The sequence below is a fragment of the Amblyomma mixtum genome, chromosome 3 (genome assembly GCF_055824585.1).
Source record: "Amblyomma mixtum isolate Tamu chromosome 3, ASM5582458v1, whole genome shotgun sequence".
Classification (NCBI taxonomy): domain Eukaryota; kingdom Metazoa; phylum Arthropoda; class Arachnida; order Ixodida; family Ixodidae; genus Amblyomma; species Amblyomma mixtum.
In genome coordinates this window covers 87,989,608-88,007,292 of record NC_143014.1, presented here as the reverse complement: position 1 = coordinate 88,007,292, position 17,685 = coordinate 87,989,608, and the positions used below count along the sequence as shown (strand labels likewise).

Sequence of the window (17,685 nt, the reverse complement as noted above, 5' to 3'; positions counted from 1 at the left end):
GTGTTCGTGGGCAGGATAGCAACTTAAGTGCCTGGGCTTGTTTAGTTATCCGTGTTGTTTACGCTTTCGCTTATCTGTGTTCGCAACCGCGTCCGCGCCTCCCGGCACGTCCGTGGCCGGGCCCGTGTGTCGCGACCCTAGGGCGCCCTTGAACCGCGTTGCGTAACGGAAGGGGTTTGTCCGGGCCCGCGGCGGAAGCGCCCGGGGCCTGTCGCCTTGGTGGAACCTGTTTCTCTGTCCTTTGGCCGCGCTCTCCCTTTCGCGGCGCGCTCTCCGGCGGTTCGACCTTGCCGCTCGTTTCGTCTCTCCTGGCGACGAGGAAACGCGAGCAGGAAGCCTGCTTTCCGTCTCTCGCGGGGTGAGGCTCGCATCTGGATCGCCGCTTCCGGGTTGCAACGACCGGAAGCGGGCACTTTCTTCCGAGCGCTTCGGCCAGCCGGCCGCCGTCCGCGCAGCCGCCGCCGCCGCCGCCATGGAGCCCGCCATCGTCGCCGTGGCTTCGTGCTTCGACCGCGCCAACGACGTGTACAAGGTAGGCGCGCTTCTAACGGGGCCCGGCCGTTGTCCGGCCTCGCAGGCTGGCTGTCCTCGCGCTCGTTGACCCCTTGCCGCGAGGAGCCCCGTTCGCTCTCGTTGCGGTCAGTCGTGCGCGTGCACAGCAAGATTCCGCGGCCACTCTGGCGACCAACGGCGGGAGCACTCTGCGGCGGCCAGCCCACGTCGCGTTTGTGCTCACCAACGCCCACCGATTCAGCTGATGTGCGCTATGGAGGGTTAGGGAATGGGATGGTCACCCGCGACTCCTTGGTTCACTTCTCGGTGTTTTCTTTGTGCGTAGTGGTCAGTGCTCCCGTTGAGCGGCGTTTTCAGGCAACCGCGTCCTTCCGTTCGGAAAGATTACGTTTTTCAATGCTTGGGGCAGCTTCACCATTTGCATTCCTATCGACGGTAACGCGGGCAGCAACAGTTGCTGCGCCGGGCTGTCTTGTTTTCCCCCTTCGGTTGCGTCTAGTGCTGCTTTGGGAACAGACACCTTGCGTCGTCGTTTGTTCCTGGAGCGAGGACACGAAAGCGATTTGGTTCTGCTTCGGAAGTGCCTGTGCATCGACTGCCGAAGGTCGGTAAAGCAGCGCCTGAGCCATCTCTGTTCATTGTGTCGCAACGTTCAAGGTGCCGTAAACAGCTTGGGAGTGGCTCTTTTTTATTGCTTTATCGCTACTTTCAGGCGCGTGTGTAAAGCTATTGCGCGCTAAGGATGTTTCGCTGTCGGTCCCAGGCGCCGTGCTGCCCGCGCTCGGCGCTGAGTGCTGTTGGCGACGAATGGCCTGCGGTTGTTTCGCTTTGGTTTCTGGCCGCGAGTTGCGTGGGCCCGCGCTGCTAGCTTTCCCGTTTCGAGGCGCGCGCCGGAATGTTCGGCGCGGCGGCCCCATGCGTCGACGCCGCATGGCCCAGCATGCCTGGGGCGGCCTTGTCCTTGACGCTGTGTCCTTGTTGGCCGCGCGGATCTGCCTCGAAATGTATGGCAGCCTTCGGGCCGCCGCCGACGGAACTCCTCCGCGAAGGTCTGCCCGCTATGGCCTTGTGTCTAGCAGATGTCGCTTGACAGCGGCGGCCCGTGCCATTTTTCTTCGTCGGCGCGCGTGCGGGGAGAAAAACGCGCGGCGTTTGCGCCGGTACGCTTTTCTCATTCCAGCGCCGGGGTTTGCATCTCCCCCCCTTGTCTACATGCCCGTGCGTGCGCCCGGGCCATGTCGTTCGCTGGACGATCCGCGAACCGAATCGGATAAGAGCGTATTTCCTGGCGCAGCGCATTGTTTTCGATTTCAAGCGAGCAGATGTAACATGTAGTGTCGTGCGCGTTCAGGTGGTGTGCGCCGTGCGGCCTTTCCTGGAATTTCCTTCCGCGTGTCGCATTAATTGGCGCTCGAATTGGCGCTTCGTCCGCTAGCAGGCTGAAAGGTGCATGCAGCCTCTACGTGGGTTCAGATTTAGCTTTAATTCGTGCATGCGCGCTTCAGCACGGCACCAAAACATTGTTATCGCTCCGCATATGTAGAAATCTTGGTTCTGTTTGGGAGCATCAAAAGTCGTTCATATAAAAAAATTCGTTCATATAAAAAAATTCGAAGGAATCCGGTAGGTGGGCGGTATAGTGAGTGAAAGAGGTTGGAGGCTTAGGGGTAACCATTCCCAGCGAGTGGTCTGTCCTGCGCCTAAATTCACCTTTGCGTGCACCTGTGTACCACCTGTATAGTTGCACTTTCGCACCTCGCGCTGTTTCCGTTGCGGTCGCCACTACACTGTGAAATCGGAGCCATTCTAGTGACTCGGCTCGCTCGCCTTCCACGTACGGGCAGAAAAATAGCCATTTGTTGTTGGGGCTTTCAGCAGCCGGCATGGGTGGCCTATTCGAGAGGAAATGCGGCGGATATATATTTGGCGCGCAAGTGCAGAGACATGTATTTCAGCGTCGGCGGCCGGCATTGCGGTTTCAAGCTGCGTCGTTCGTTTTTTACTAGGGGAAAGTTTTGTGCGTAGCAGCTATGCTGGGCGAATTTTTCCTGGGCGATGTTTTCTCTAGAGTCGAGGTCGAGCGCGATTTTCGCGCGTTTCAGCGTCTTTGCGCAAGAATTTGTCGCACACGCGTGCGGAACACCGGCGCGCCTCAACGCGTGACATGCCTCGCAATAGCAGGTTGTAATGCAAAAGCAGTGCTGGTCCCATTGCGAGAAAAGCCGGCGGCGTGCGTTAGTTTGTGCTCTCGCAGGTGGTGCAGAAAATCCCAGCGATGGCATGAAAGATTGGGTGACGTCATCAAGCGGCCTTAGGACGCACACAGCAAGCCGTGCGCCGGCATTTCAGGCAATCATATGCATGCTCGTTCGTCCATATTCAGGGTGTTTCACCTAAGACTTTACACAATTTTTGAAAATAGGAATTTGGACTTACAAGAGCGCTTTTTTCGGCATAGCGTCGTCAGCGGTGTAGTACATCAGAGTGCAGCTAAGACGTGCTAACTAGCAATTTGGTTTACTAATATTGAATAGCTAACTTTTTATCTATTACTTCTAGCCTCCTTAATTAATAAGAGGCGTGCAACCCCCCGTAATTAATATCCATATCAGTTTTTAGACTTTTGAAAACTCTGTTTCCCTCGGCGCTGTGGCCCAACAAATTTTAGCTACATCGCGCCAAAATGCATGCGCTTTCGAGAAGCTTGCAGGCAAAGCAACCTCTCCAGTGCACGTAACTCGTCGATATAGCCAAAATTTTTAGGGCCACAGACTAGCGTAACCGCATTTTCAAAATTCTAAAAACTGATATGGGTATTGGTCAAATGTTTAGGGGAATCCCCCAAGGTGGAGTAGATTTGTAATGAGGGAGTAATTACTCATTGACGTCTCCCCTAGCGCAGCCATGCGGCTACAAAGGAAAGCTATACAGCTTTATCAGAAACTTCGTAGTTAAAGAAAAATTCGTCCTGGTCCGGGGTTCGAACCCGGGACCACCGCTTCACTGGAGCAGTCGCTCTACCAACTGAGCTAACCGGGACGGCAAGCTTACGGTAGGGCGAGAGCGAATTAATTATGGGTATTACTTAATATGGGTATTACTTACGGCGGGCTATACGCTTGTCACTAATTAAGGAGCTCTGCAGTAATAGTTGAAAATTTAACTATGCAATATTAGTTAACCAGCCTGATAGTTTGCACATCTTAGCTGTATACTGATGTACTATAACGCTGACAATGCTATGCCGAAAAAAGCGGTCTTCTAACTCAAAGCCGATTTTTAAAAATTGTGTAAAAACTGAGGTGAACCTCACTGTATACCTCCCCACTGGCTGACCTCAATGTGGCGCCAGTTTTTCCGACTATTTTCGTATCAAAATTGTGACGCCACTGTTCGTCCTACGCCATTGCTGGTGGTGTCGTGCGACACGTTTAGTCAGGTTGGAGGCTAGCTCGCGACAGGTATTCCAACTGAGTGTCCGAGTTATTCACTCGGACCTTTGTGGATTCAGCATTTTTAGAATCAGCGTTCGGAGGCGCGTCTTCGTTTCATTCCTCAGTGGGTAACCTGCGTCGAGGTCGAACGCTCACGATGACACACCAATGCTTTTCGCCTTCACAGCATGTGGCAGTCCTAAGTGCCCTCGTAATTTTTTTCTTTTGCGCTTGCGTTCGAGCCAGGACGCCTTTGCATGTCGGGAGTGGGCTTCTTTCGTGCATTCCGCGTAAAGCTGCCGTAGGGATGGATGAAGAGGTGATTTCGATCCTTCGAGCTTGCGGCGTTGCACGCGCATATCCGACGCGTTGCTGCAGCCGCTTGACCAGAACTAGCTTTCGCAACGTTCGGCGTTCCTTAGCGTAGTATCGTTCGTAAACAACCGCCAATTCGGGTATCGTGCGCGCAGTGCCGGTTATATATCGAGTGTGCTTTCGGTGCTGACGAAACCCTGCCAGAGTGAGCGCGGCTGCCAAGAGCCGTCGCCATTCGATGCCGTGGGCAAGCGCGCCTCGTACGTATTTTCCCACGGGCCATCTTCTGCCGCGTTGATGCACCCTTGTCGAGGAGGCATGACTGGGCGAGGAATCGAGGTGGTTTTTGATGAGCCAGAAAGGGGGGAGGCTGGCTTCAGTTTTGTATGCGTAGATCGGCAACGAACTTTCGTCACCCACCCCACCTGCGAAAGGGTACAGCGGGTCTTAACGCGAAAGCCTTGAGGGCCCCGTTTCGTTTCGCAGAAAAGCCGGTGTCGTCGTCGGCTGCGTTGGCCGTGCGCCAAAAATCCCTATGGAAGCAAAGAATTTATTAAATTGAAGGAAAATAATATTGGGTTAATCTAGGTTCGAGCGGGAATGGAACCCGGGATATTCGGACCCCGAAACGGGCCACGCAGGCTCGTTGGTTTAAGCTGAGTAAAGGTGAACTAAAGGTGAACCTAGTGAATGCGTTGTGGTATTCGACTTGGTGAAGTGTGTTAGAGGCATGTATGTACTGATGCATACATGAGTAACTGTGAGCATGCTAATTAAGTTGTTTTTTTTTTGCGGGGGGGGGGGGGGGGGGGGGGGGGGGGTAGCGTCCCAGAGCGCCTCAGGCCATGAGGGACGCCGTAGTGAAGGACTGAGGAAATTTCGACCACCTGGGATTCTTTAACCATGCACTGACATCGCACAGTACACGGGCCTCTAGAATTTCGCCTCCATCGAAATTCGGCCGCCGCGGCGGGGATCGAACCCGAGTCTTTCGGGTCATCGGCTGAGCGCTATAACCACTGAGCCACCGCGGCGGTTGAGGGAGGGTTGTGAAAAATGGATATTTTGGCACGTTTGTATACGACAGTGTGTTGTAGAATTGAGTGGAATCCCGACCACATCTTTGTTTGTTGTTTAGGTTCTAAAGTATAGAACTGGTGGGCCTAAACGCTGCTCTTCCCGGCATCAGAACACCCGCGGTGCCGTCCGACTTGAGCGCCACCGCAGCGAGCGAATGAGTTGCGCCAAATGGGTTCACATTTCAGACTCCGTGTGTACTGAGCTGCGCCAGCGAACAAAGGCGTCCGGCACTAAGGACGCGCTTCCCACAATTCCGCGCGTCACGACAGTCTGCCGTTGTTCAGGGAGAAACCCTGCCGCGCTCGTTTTCCGCTTTTCAGGTCCCCCCAAACAATGGGCGCGTTGAGAGTCGGGGAAGGTGCCTCGAGAAGACACGACGACGCCTTTTTGTTTATTATTTGGGTCTGTCTCTCTTGCACCAAGGTTAAACTTAGCGCCAGCAGTTTGAGAACAAGACTCCAGCAAGTTTAGTTCGTGCTCCGCCCATTTTGTTCGCTCGCCCCTCGTCTCGACGGATGTGGCGAACACAGTGGATTACGTCACTTCGGTCTTCTGTCCTAGACGATGACGTAGCTGAGTTCTTCCGAGAGCGGCGCGGCATCGGTCATGTGTATTCCGTCCGTAAACATTGCGATTCCAAGATATACGCCTTCTCTCTCTCTCGTGCGCACGTTTAGGCATACTATGAACTGGTACGCTGTCCTAGGACCAATTATGCATCTTTGCTGTCAGTGCGTGCATTTCCAGAATTATCGCGCACTGAGCGGCGTCCTTTCATTGCTTCTTTTTAAAAATCTTTATTGGGGTGCGCTTGATGTGCTTTTTCTTATCTGACCCTTTGCCAGTTCACCGTGGGTTATAGACATTGGGGTAGGGATTAGGGATATGTTTTAACGGCCATGTTTTGAGCGTTTACGCTGTCTCGGCAAGCGCACGCTCACCTTGCGTTCCTTTCCCGGCAGTGTGTCTGCGTGTGAATCATTCCTGTGTTAATCCTTGCGTTTGGTGCATGATAAGCCTTAGCTGCATGTGTGCCATAAAATAACACAACCCAACATTACTGTCGGAATTTAAATATTTGCCTTTTTTTTATTTCGTTCCCTTTTGGCCCGTCGAACCTTTTATGAACTCTACAGAATTCTAATATTTGGGCCCCCAAATATTCCAAAGGACCCCCTAAATTTTGGAACTAGGCTCACTCGAGAAATTGGATTAATCTTTGGCCGGATTAAGGTGGATTAGTTTGAATTCGTGGGTGGGTTCGTGTGGATTAGTTCGGATTATTGGATGCAGGGAGGTGGAATAGTGGGGATTAGTGGGTTGATTAAGGTGGAAGAGAGTATCGGGAGAGAGTATATATGATTATCCATTGGAAGGTACTCAAACATTATAATCCTCAGATTTTTAAATTTGGCAGTGCTGATTACGTCACGACTCTCTGGACTAATCTGGTAATTTCGTTGCGGAGAAACCGGGTGGTTTTTGTGAGACGACAGCCTAAATCTCATATTTTCTTTTTCGCCCTGTCGTGCTGGATGAGGGACTAAGGAAACAAAGGAGACTGGCGAAACAGGGGCCTAACAAGCTAGCACGCCCGTTATTCAACATTTTGCTTCCGTAATGGGCGGAGTGTCGCCGTCGTGTAAACGAAGGCTCTCCTACTATAGCGCTGCTTTTTTGACGTTTCGTTTTCATGCGCTGATTTAAAGAAAACATCCCTAAAGTGATCGCGGTGGTCCTGTCGTTTAGTGGGGACGTCCTTCTTCTTTTTTTTTTTTTTTTAATGGAGTGTTCTAATGCAGCCATAGCAAAGCGCAATGCATTTTGCATCCCATAGCAACTCCTTTGAGGGTACCGTCTTGCAGGGCTCAGAAATTGAAAGAAAGAAGAAAGGACAAAAAAAAAAAAAGGGCGGTCTAGGCGACGTTTGAAGCCCAACTGCCTCTGCGCACGCTTCTTCTAGAGTATTGTATAACTTCCTTGTGCGCTAGCCTTAATTGTGAATGGGACAGAAAGTAATCAGAAGTATTGACGTGTTCTGAACGAATGAAGAAGTTTACTTTTGTCGTTCGAATGACTGTACCATTGGATACCGAGAAGGTGCTGCATGGGATAACCGTTTTCGAAAACGGTTGGTTAGTTTTGATGCGAGATAGCGTTAGGAGGGCCATGGAGGCCGCCTCTCCGCTTGTAGGGGAGAGGAGGAAGACGCCGGACGAAGAATGACTCAGCAGAAATGAAAATGACTAAGAAGAAATTGACTGGCAACAGCGGGCCTACGAGCGAAATATAAAGCCTCCCGAAGCACTCTGTGCAAAAATGTGGTGTAGAGGAGGTATTCTCGCATCGCTCGGGGAGAGAAACCTGGGTCTTAGAAGCCCCACCAGTGGCTGTGTTTGAAACAGCCACCTGGCTGACAGTGCAGTGCTGCGCCGTTAGTGGTATACGACTCGCCGCGGTCTAACAGTGCGACAAATTTTGCGTTGTTGTGTAGTCTCAATTGGAATAGAATTGGTATAGATTAGGATAGAAAAACGATGGATTCAGAACTGGAATAGGTTGGCGAGTGAAAGAATTATGCTGTCGCATTTCCTTCGCATCACTACGCGGATCCATCCGCCGTCCGCTACGGCGTCACTCGTAGCCCGAGTCGCTTTGGGAATGTAGATTTTTTCCTGCATGGCTTGGGGAAGTTAAACCGCATAAAACCAAACGAATCCAATTGATCGCCCCTAGACCTCAATTTTTTCGTCTTTTGGCACTTTTTTTTTTTTTTTTGTAATGCGAGTACGCTTTCTGGGTTCGGAAATTTGGGCGCACTTCCCTGTTTACCTCATTTGGTAAACGACATGTCTTCAAAAGATGGACGATGAGAGCCCCCCCCCCCTACCCCCTGTCGGGTGCGTGGGGAAGTGGCAGATTGCGCAAGCGGCGCTCGGTAAGGGACGTAATCGGTGTGCGAAGCGTGCGCCATGTTGCACCCGCCCGTACTTCGGTGCTGACCAGAACTGCGAGCCTCGGAGCCGGGCGATGAAAATAGCTCCTCTGGCTGGTCAGCGGCACGTGGGGTGAACCGTCGTCGGAGGGTGCCGGCCTACTATCGTGCGTGCATCGAGCTCGGGGAGAATTTATAACCGCTGCCGAGTGACAGCTAGCGCTGCGCGCGCAGGAGCTGTTGTGTGTACCTGCTATAACGGGCTCGATTCACCCGCGCGATTTTCTGTCAGTGGACGGGCGACTCGAGAGGGTGTATAGTGGCGGCTCGTGATGTAACTTTTCCTGGCCTAGTTCGGAAAGAGCTTACGTAACAGGGTCGCCGTGCGGCGCTTTCCTCGCGGAAGCGGCGCCGTCCTAGTTGGAGTGGGGGATGGGAGGGCACCCTCAACTTCCGCTTTTACTTCCGGCAGCGCACTTGCTTCGGAACTGTCGTCGGCTCTATCGGGCGTCTGAATCGCCGAACTTGTTTACTGTTTTGATGCCCCCCCCCCCCCCCCCCCCCCCCCCTCCCTTCCTCCTTTTTTTTTCTTTTCTGACTGCGTCCTGGATGATCGGCGCTCTGGAACGCCGCCTTTGGTTTTTAAAGATGTTTGCCCGAACCGGGTTGGGCTGGCGGAATGAACGTTGACTCAACGCAAACCCCGAAACGCTTGTGCGTGTGTGTTGATATGCAGAAACTCGTAATTTTATAAACTATCATCCCTGCTGCAGCTTCTACCACTTTGCATCATAGAAAGCAGGATATTTTTACTGCTGTTTTAGTTTCCCTTTCCAGCATGGAAAGAAGCTGATCGATACTGTATGCATACATAGCCTGGTTTTGGTAGCAGACAAAATCAGAACAGCAGATGCAAATAAAAAACGACGATGGCAGTGTTTGCAGATGTCATTCAATCAGCAGATGTGGCCTGCTGACAGAATGTGACTGCTCTACTTGACTGAGTCTAGGAGTAAACTAGAATTTTGTATGCAGAAGAGCAAAGATTTTGGCCCCATTTACTGCGTGCATAAACCACGGCTACACTCATAAGTCTGTCTTCTGAGATTGGCGATTGTTTGTTTTCTAAATATGAAACGTTTTTTTTAGGGGGGGGGGGGGTTAATTAATACATTTTGTTATTGTTCTTCCTTACGCCATTAAATTGACCATGTCATAAGCCAGTATTTTCAAAGTAAACTTAATTATGCACTTCTCTTTTTCAGACTCTGATCAACATGGCCTACTGCTGCTTAATCCTGATTGGCAAAGTGATCCAGAAACTTGTATTTGGTGAGCTTCGTGTCTCTGAGCAACAGGTAAGAAATATTTATTTTTAATACTCCTAGCTTCAAAACTAAGAATTGTAGTGCAGTGGGTGTATCTTTGGTGAATAAAAATTAAAAAAAAGCTGTTTGCATTTTTCTAACTTGACATTTCATCTTGTGGATCATGAACAGTTGAATTAACATTGACACAAGTGGAGGAATGTGGTAAAAGTGTCATTTGTTCCACTGATGTGGTGCACAGATTTATCTATGGTGTCTGACATTGCACGTATTAAGTATTGGGGGCGAGCTCCCCTACTGGAGTGGACGGCGCTAGTGTTGATCTTGCGCTGCAAGGGGGATCACGTGACTCCTCTTGCTGTGGGAGCAAGGCACAAGTTGCATTATTCTGTTTATTTTTCCCAGTTAGCGAGTTGCTACACTGCACATTGTGATCATGTGTCGGAGTAACAGCGCACGCTGTTTATGGTTCCGTCACCGTGGTTTATTTGTGCCTCAATGCCAGATGTACGCGACAGAGCTCGGCGCAAGCTCAGATTTCGATCCAAAAGATGGGAAGCTGCGAAAGTCATGGTTATTTATGCTGAGAATGGAAAAAAAAAAAAAAAGTTAGTTCATACTGTCATGTGTGCAGTAAGCATTTCAGGGAGCAAGATTTCATTGAGTAGCAGACGCCGGAGGAGCTGGCTGTGTCGTCCCAAGACCTGGTATCGTCACTACTACGGCATTACCCTACTCAACTACTGGCATAAACAGATTTTGACTGTATCGCCGTTCTGCACAGTGCCCCACCTGCCACGTAAAAATTCGCTTTTCACCGGGGTTTTGTGTCTTGGTGACCACTTACCTCTGGCTATTGGTGTAGCAGCAGCACATGCGCTGAACAACAGCTGAGGTATGTTCGTCACTGCACCATTTGCTGCTGCACAGCTGGTTCACTCAGTGAGGTGCCTTGACTTAATGCATCAAATGAGCTGTGAACACATAACTGTAAGCCATAAACTCAAAAACTAAATGGCCTGAGATGCATCGCAGAGCAGGAGAGCATAAAGTCACTGGATAAGTGACTCTATGCTCTCCCCTGCTCTGCAATGCTTCTCAGGTCGTTAGTCAGGAGAGCGCCGCACGTGACCCCCCTTCAAGCGTCACTCGGCGCTGCCGAGATATGGCACTGTGGTATGACCTCTCGCCCAATATCTGGGTTTGGCAGACATTAGCAGGCCGTAATTATCAGCAGTTTTTTCTGCGAGAGACAGTTCTACGACCCAATGAGCTAGGCTCTGCATCTTTCTTTGCATTTCCAACCTTATCCGGCTGATTAGTAGTACCAAGTTCTGCTGACCATGCTTTCATTTATTGCTGTAGACTCCATGCTCTGCATGCTATCCTTGGGCATTGTTCAAGGCTTTCTGAGACAGGAAATGTTGGGGTTTTTCAGACACATATACCTCTGGGCACATTATGAAGTGCATCCTAGTTTAATCCTTTTCCTATAAATCTGGGCCTCTGGGCACAAAGAAATGTATGCTTTGTAAATTTGCCATCAAAACGAAAGTCCTTGTTAATTTAAACACATAACATCAACAAGGTCATCTATACTGACTGGGCCTGACTGGAATGCCAAATAAGTGGCATCCATTTGACACATTCTCTGGCAATTCTTTGGCACATACTGAAGGATCCTTGCAGTTTATTATACAGTAAATCTGCACATCTACGAAAGCACAATTATAGAAAATAGTGTCCGATCCGGCTAAGCCATGAGTGTGGTTTATTGCACAAAGCCCTGAAGTCAGTAACAATGCTTGGCCATAATGTCGCGCTACTTGAAGCAAGAAAAATGTAATAATAATGGACTTTATGACTCAACTGAGAGAAATCAAGATCCCCACTTAACCAGTGCATTTGTGCCACTTGAAAATGAGACAGCTGTTTTTGCAACCAGTTTTATTAACCTGTGTCTTCTTTCATTGGGTAACGAAAAACATTAGCATGGGCAGAAGCAAAGATGTGTGCAGAACATTTGCTCTTGTTTACTGAGCCGGTGCTGCATATTTTTGAAATACCTTCATTATCATCATGTATGTTATTTCATGGCTTCTGGAAAGGAAGTTGTGGCTCTTGTATATCTGTTTGGCTATCCCTACGCTCTCCACAAAAAAACAAAAAAAAACAAAAAACAAAAAATGAATGCTTCTTTCTTTGAGCGCAATGCTTGTCATATTTTTTTTTTATTGAAACATAATTTTGTCTTCCATTTTACCTTTTGGGAGAGTGCTTCTGTTCTTCCCATAGCATTCCTTGATACCTTAAAATTCGATAAAATTTTGAAGGAGTCTTAAGCAGTTCATGTGTATACTAACCTCCAGCTTGGCATACGTCTCAATTTGTAAATATTTATTCTTCATCCAGAGGAAAAAAAGGTGATTTTTTTTAGCCATTTACAGATTTATGTAATGTCCCAGACGGGATCTTTAAGGGTACAATAAATGGTGATGAGGATGAAAAACTGTCATAGATACATTGATGCGGCCCGTGCCGGTGTATTTTACTGCAAGGTAGACATTGTGTATGTGACAGAGCTCAATAATTAGACATTTAATTAGGTAAAATTAACTCATGAACTTTTTATTTTTTACTTTTGAGGGCAACATTACATTGTGAAATTGAAGGCCATTGACATTGAAGATAAGCTGAGTTTATGAAATTTGTTTATCGGCAACACAGTTAGAAAAATTTAACATCAAAATTATACATTTTAAAGCTCATTGAGTTGGCTTCCCCAAACTGCATAATTATAAAATGATGTCGCTGCGTGCAGTATCACCGAGATCACATTAACTGCTTCTACATGATAAATGCAGAACGGCGTCTGTATTTGTGGCATTAGAAATGTGAGCGAGACCAATTTATAAATGTGCAATGCAGAAAAGCCAACTCATGGAGCTTTCAAACTCATATTTTTAACGTTCAAGATTTCGAACACTTCCGATCATGAAAGCTGGGAAACTGAGTTCACTTTCGATGCAGTTTCGCAGTATAATCCTGTCTCCTAAAATCAGAAATAAAAAGTTGATTAGTTAATTTTAGTTAATTAATTGCCTAATTATTGAGCTCTGTAACATACGTAATGTCCGTCTTGCTGTACTATTCACCTGCACAGATCACACCGCCGTATCCCTGGCAGTTTTAAATAAAAATTGTAAACAGTAAAAAAAAAATCAGCTAGTGTATTATTTTGTTTCATATTCACTTGCCCCTGGCATTAAAAAAAATATGTAAAAAGTCATGTTAGTATCTTTCTCTGTAAAAATGTTACAGCCAGTTTTCAAACTGCTTGCTCACTTTAATGAAACTGAAACTCCGAGTAGATTTAATGTGATATTTTTTCAGATATGTAGTATACCTGGAATTGATATATATTTCATTGGTCCTTATTAGTATATTTTTTACTTTAAATATGTGGATGGCTGCAGGAGAGATATGCGGTTCTTCCTGACCAGGCTCTTAGTTATTTACGCTGGTCAGGAGTCATTTAGATGCTGCACAAGATACTGATACATTTTTGCAATAATACTTGATAAAATGCCTACAATGAGGCAGTCCATTAAGGTTGTGGAAATTATGGAAAAGTTCTAATTCGCAGGAGTGCCTAGGTCTGTTTCACGGATCATTGGCTCATAACCTGAGAGTCCGATCACTTGTTAATGACATGAAACAAGTGCACACACAAAAAAGGACTAGCAGCTGTGCAAGCAAAAGGGAGAAAGAGATACCTTTGGGTCCAAATATGAACCTGTTGCATTTTAAATCTACAGCACTCTGTTGTAACAAAAGTGCGAAACTAGCAGTTCTGTCCGTAATTTATATTTTAAATCTACAGACGAAGTAAGGTTACGTCATCTAGAGTGAATACACTGCAGCTCATGAATAGGACCAAGGCCAACACAGGTTGTTATTTTTCTTTGAAGGAGTTTCAGGTTCATTAATTTTTTTTTCTCTCACAATTGGTTACCATATCTTAGAGGTTATAACTTTGTTTTTATCATTTCTTTATGTAAATATCTTGAAAGTGCAGACTGCCGTGGCACTGCCATGAGCAGCACTGCTACTGGCAGAATTTGGTTGCGGATATGTCTAATTGATATCACCAGTCTTATTTTATAGTTTCCTGAAACAGCCTTAGTGCCTTAAGCTAGAACTTCATGGCTTGCAATGTATCTAAATTTGTGCCACACTCATCACCTTAGCTGCGAAAGATTTTCGCCTCACAACTCTAGCCAGTGGCATCTCTAATGCCATGGTTGGTGGACGCCACCTGCCAAACGGAAAGGATCTTTCCAGCCTCGGGAAATTATTTTCAAATGTTCTGCCACTTTACTCAGTACCATAGCTAGACGTACATTTATTTGGGCAAAGAGCCTTCAGTTGCAGCAAAGAAAACATGGTCAGTAACATTCAATAAATGGACTCTTCAAGCATTCTAAAATTTTTAGAGCTTTCAGTTACAGCAAAGGAAACATGGTCAGCAAAATTCAATAAATGGACTCTTCAAGCATTCTAAAATGTTTGCCTTTCTGGAATTTATGTAGCTCACATTTTGTATTTATCACAGCTTTTCGCATAGCCAGTAGCCACGACTTTGTGGCTATTCAAGTGTCTCTTACCTAATGACTTCTAAAGTAAAATTAAGCTTTCTTGTGGGTTTGCATCACTGAAGCAAGAATGTCTTGTTTTCTAAGATAAGTTTGAAGTAGTGATTTATGGTTTTAGATTTAAAATTAAAATATCGAAATGTTACGTGCCACCATGGCAGTTATGTCAAGCATATGCTGTGTTATTTGGCTATATTGTATAACATCCTATTTAACATCAACTAGCCTTGATTATTATCTGGCTTCATTGTCCAGCATCATCCAGAACTCTCAGGTCATTACCATAAGTAGTTCTGCGTGAGAGCCGCTTACTGTATGGTCTGGCCATTATTATATTATTTTTAAGCGGCTCTCTCTCAGTTCTTTGTTCAGCCATCACCTGCATTATGAAGCAGTGTCTGGTTAAAGCAATCGTAGGTTTACAGCAATTATTTTTTTAGCCTGCAAGTCGCACAGTTATCCAGAAATGTTGTATAAAGAACTAGCTTGAGAATGACGTGAGCATTATTCTGCAGGGCTTTCTCTATAAATCAAGGCGAATAATGCTCTTGACCCAATTAGCAAGTGTCTTGTAGTGTTTTGGCCTAGCTGCAAGCTTGATCTCCAGGTGTGGCGACAAATGGCTGCTGAATAATGTTGATTGAGCATGTGATCCAATAAACCTTTCTTTTTTTGCATTTTATTACTTGGGGCTTAATATCTGTATTTTTAAATTTTGCATTTCTGTGTGCATTGTAACAAATACTAGCTGCTTTGTTCAAGATGAGGAAACTGAAAGGTAGTTAATGCATTCAACACCCATCTTATGACTGACAAAGCTTAGTGGCACTGTTACTTATAAATGCATTATCAGCAAGCTGACAGTCTCTTGCATTTGTCTTGCATGATAAAACTGTCAACACTGGTGTTTGTGTAAGCGAATGCAGCCTGGTGAATATTCAAAAGTGACTTTGCATCAAAAATATGTCTGCTCGTGACGTCCTGTGCATTATTAATGCACATTGGGAACCTTTTTTGGTAGTATTACATCATTTCTGTACATATGAGACATGAGCTGCCTAGAAAGGTTTTGTGGCAATGATGCCGCTTTTACAGCCTTACACTCCTTCCCCTGTAATGGGGAACAAGCCACAGCTAGGGTCACCTGGAAAATGACTATTTAGATGGGAATTAAATTGCTTGCATCATAATGTAAGGCTACTGGGGAACTGTTATCCACTGGAAAAACAGTACGAAAAAGCACAAAGACAGAACAAGCATGACAACACGAGCGTGCTTATTCCGTTTTCATGTTTTTTCGCGCTGTTTTTACAGTGATAACAGAAACCAACTTGCCCAGCTTTCCGTTCTTGGGGAACTATTCCAGACATAGTAATTTGTTTCGAGCAGACAAGAGTAAGGCATATAAGAGGCTTGTAGGATTTATATGCGATAGAAGTCAACTGTTGGCTTCTATCGTATATCCTTTTCATTTGAGTCTTCTTGTAGTCATTGAAATGCTGGTGTGTCTTTGTCGTTCCTCCCCATTTTTGTTTACTTTCATACTCTCTCATCCCTCTTACAAAAGTGTATTTTTGCTTTTCAGCACATGAAGGACAAGTTCTGGAATTTTGTCTTCTACAAATTTATCTTCATTTTTGGAGTGATGAACGTTCAGTACATGGATGAGGTGGTTCTCTGGTGCAGCTGGTTTTCTGTTCTGGGTTTTCTCCACCTGCTGGCCCAACTTTGCAAGGATAGATTTGAATATGTGAGTTCACATTGCTACCAAATCTAGGTCATAGTCTTGTAGTTCGATTTTAGTGTGGCGTGTACCAGAATCAGGAGGGCCCTTTTATGAAAGTATACTACAGCAGGTCCATCGAGCTATCAAGAAACTAAAGGCCCTGTCTCGGACTGCATAGATTGTTAATAAGGAAAAAATGGCAGTGGTTTAGCTCTGGTTAAACCTCGTTGTGTTGCGAAAGTAACGGCTGCCTGGCTACACTTAGGATTTGCTTGTGGTTAGACGTGGTTGGCGAAGCGAGTGCCAGCGACGGCGGCAGCTGCTGCGGTTGCTAGACGATGGCTCAAGGTCGTTCGTGGAGTCGCTACCACGGCGAAAGTGCGGCCACGTTGAAGAGGCCAAACGGTGGGCGTAGTGTTTCGCAACAAAACAGCAGTTGGTAACAGTAGACCATGTCCAATGACATCCTGCATTACTTCGTTGACCAAACACCGCATTAAACGAAGTCAGCTTTTTAATGTTTGGCTATATCAGGCAAACCAGAGACATAAAAATTCTTGCACCTATAATTTTTTCTTCTGTTTAGCTTCTTGTTTAGGTATCAGGAAAAGCTTTAACAATGGTTTACTCTTTTATCGAGCAGGGATTCTGTGTGGCGGCCCTGAATGTGGGCAGAGCTTCACTGCATTGAGTTGCATCCGACTAGAGCACTCATATTGTTCGTGCGGTGTGCATTATGTACTGCTGCTTATCATGCTCCCATGATCAATGCAGTGAACAACCAAGCAGGCGCCGGTTGTTGGGTAGTGTAGAGAGAGATGGGTTTTAGGGGTAGTCGCCTTGCAAGGGTTGGCCATGCTCCCATCTAGCTTTTTTCTTCCTCCATGCCTCCTACAGACAGCTATCAATAAAGTGTGGCTTCATGTAAACTCCTGCTTTGCTTTTTTCTCAACAAAATGCCCTGTTGTGGGGCTTATATAATTATCTATGTGTTGCTTGCTGTGATTGTGAAACATTGCAACATGCACACTCTGAAAGCTGCAAGAGTCTGGGCTAGAGTCGGGGAACATAACAGAGGGGTTCAACTGTGTTATTTAGTATGTCATATTACGCAATTTCACAAGCATGTGGTTAAAGCTGTCAGTTTCCTGTAGTTTTTGTGGTGTATTTGATTTACCCGGGGTTGTACCGTGGCCATAGTGTGCACATGTGCATGCATTGCAAATGCACTTGTTACTATCCGTGTTTTTATGTGGCGCATGCATGTACGTAACCCTGAGAAAAAAAATAGGGGGGGGGGGGGGGGGGGAGAGGGTAAGGGTAGTTGCGTGTTGCATAATAATAAAGCCAAAGCAGTTTGCGGTCTTCTTCTGTGGGTTAAATTTTTATCTGAAGGTTCAGCTTAATATTTTTTTTTCAACCAGCAGGTACTTTTTCTGAAAATGGTGAAATGCAAGTCGTTAGGTGTGAAAGCATAATGGTACAATAATTGTAAATATTTATTTTCATGGACAGGAGTGGTCACATTCTTTAATGCATATGTTTTGAGGTGCCAGCTACTTGCTTTTTCCATTTCGTATTAGGTGCAGGCAGAGCCATAGTCAGTATCAGCATGTTTGTACCACCAGTCCTTCTCTAAATTTGTTAAAAGCATGCAGAGAGACTAGCATAAAAATAGTGTAACAGTATTTTCTTGCAT

The 17,685-nt window shown here is 46.6% G+C and overlaps 1 protein-coding gene and 1 non-coding gene across 4 annotated transcripts in view; one reads left to right on the top strand and one right to left on the bottom strand.

Moving 5' to 3' along the window:
* LOC149350851 (E3 ubiquitin-protein ligase AMFR-like) overlaps positions 1 to 17,685 on the top strand; it is an 85,478-nt gene that overhangs the window by 42,963 nt on the left and 24,830 nt on the right. For 2 of the 3 annotated variants that reach the window (XM_089580044.1, XM_089580045.1), the window contains 2 exons: positions 9,543 to 9,635; positions 15,846 to 16,010. In XM_089580044.1, the coding sequence (XP_089436170.1) occupies positions 9,543 to 9,635; positions 15,846 to 16,010 (258 nt within the window). Of the gene's footprint in view, positions 1 to 281; positions 533 to 9,542; positions 9,636 to 15,845; positions 16,011 to 17,685 lie in introns of those variants that run through there. The other variant, XM_089580046.1, reaches the window with a different exon arrangement.
* Positions 3,479 to 3,552, bottom strand: TRNAT-AGU (transfer RNA threonine (anticodon AGU)). Its single transcript has one exon. It is a non-coding gene; the product is annotated as a tRNA-Thr (tRNA).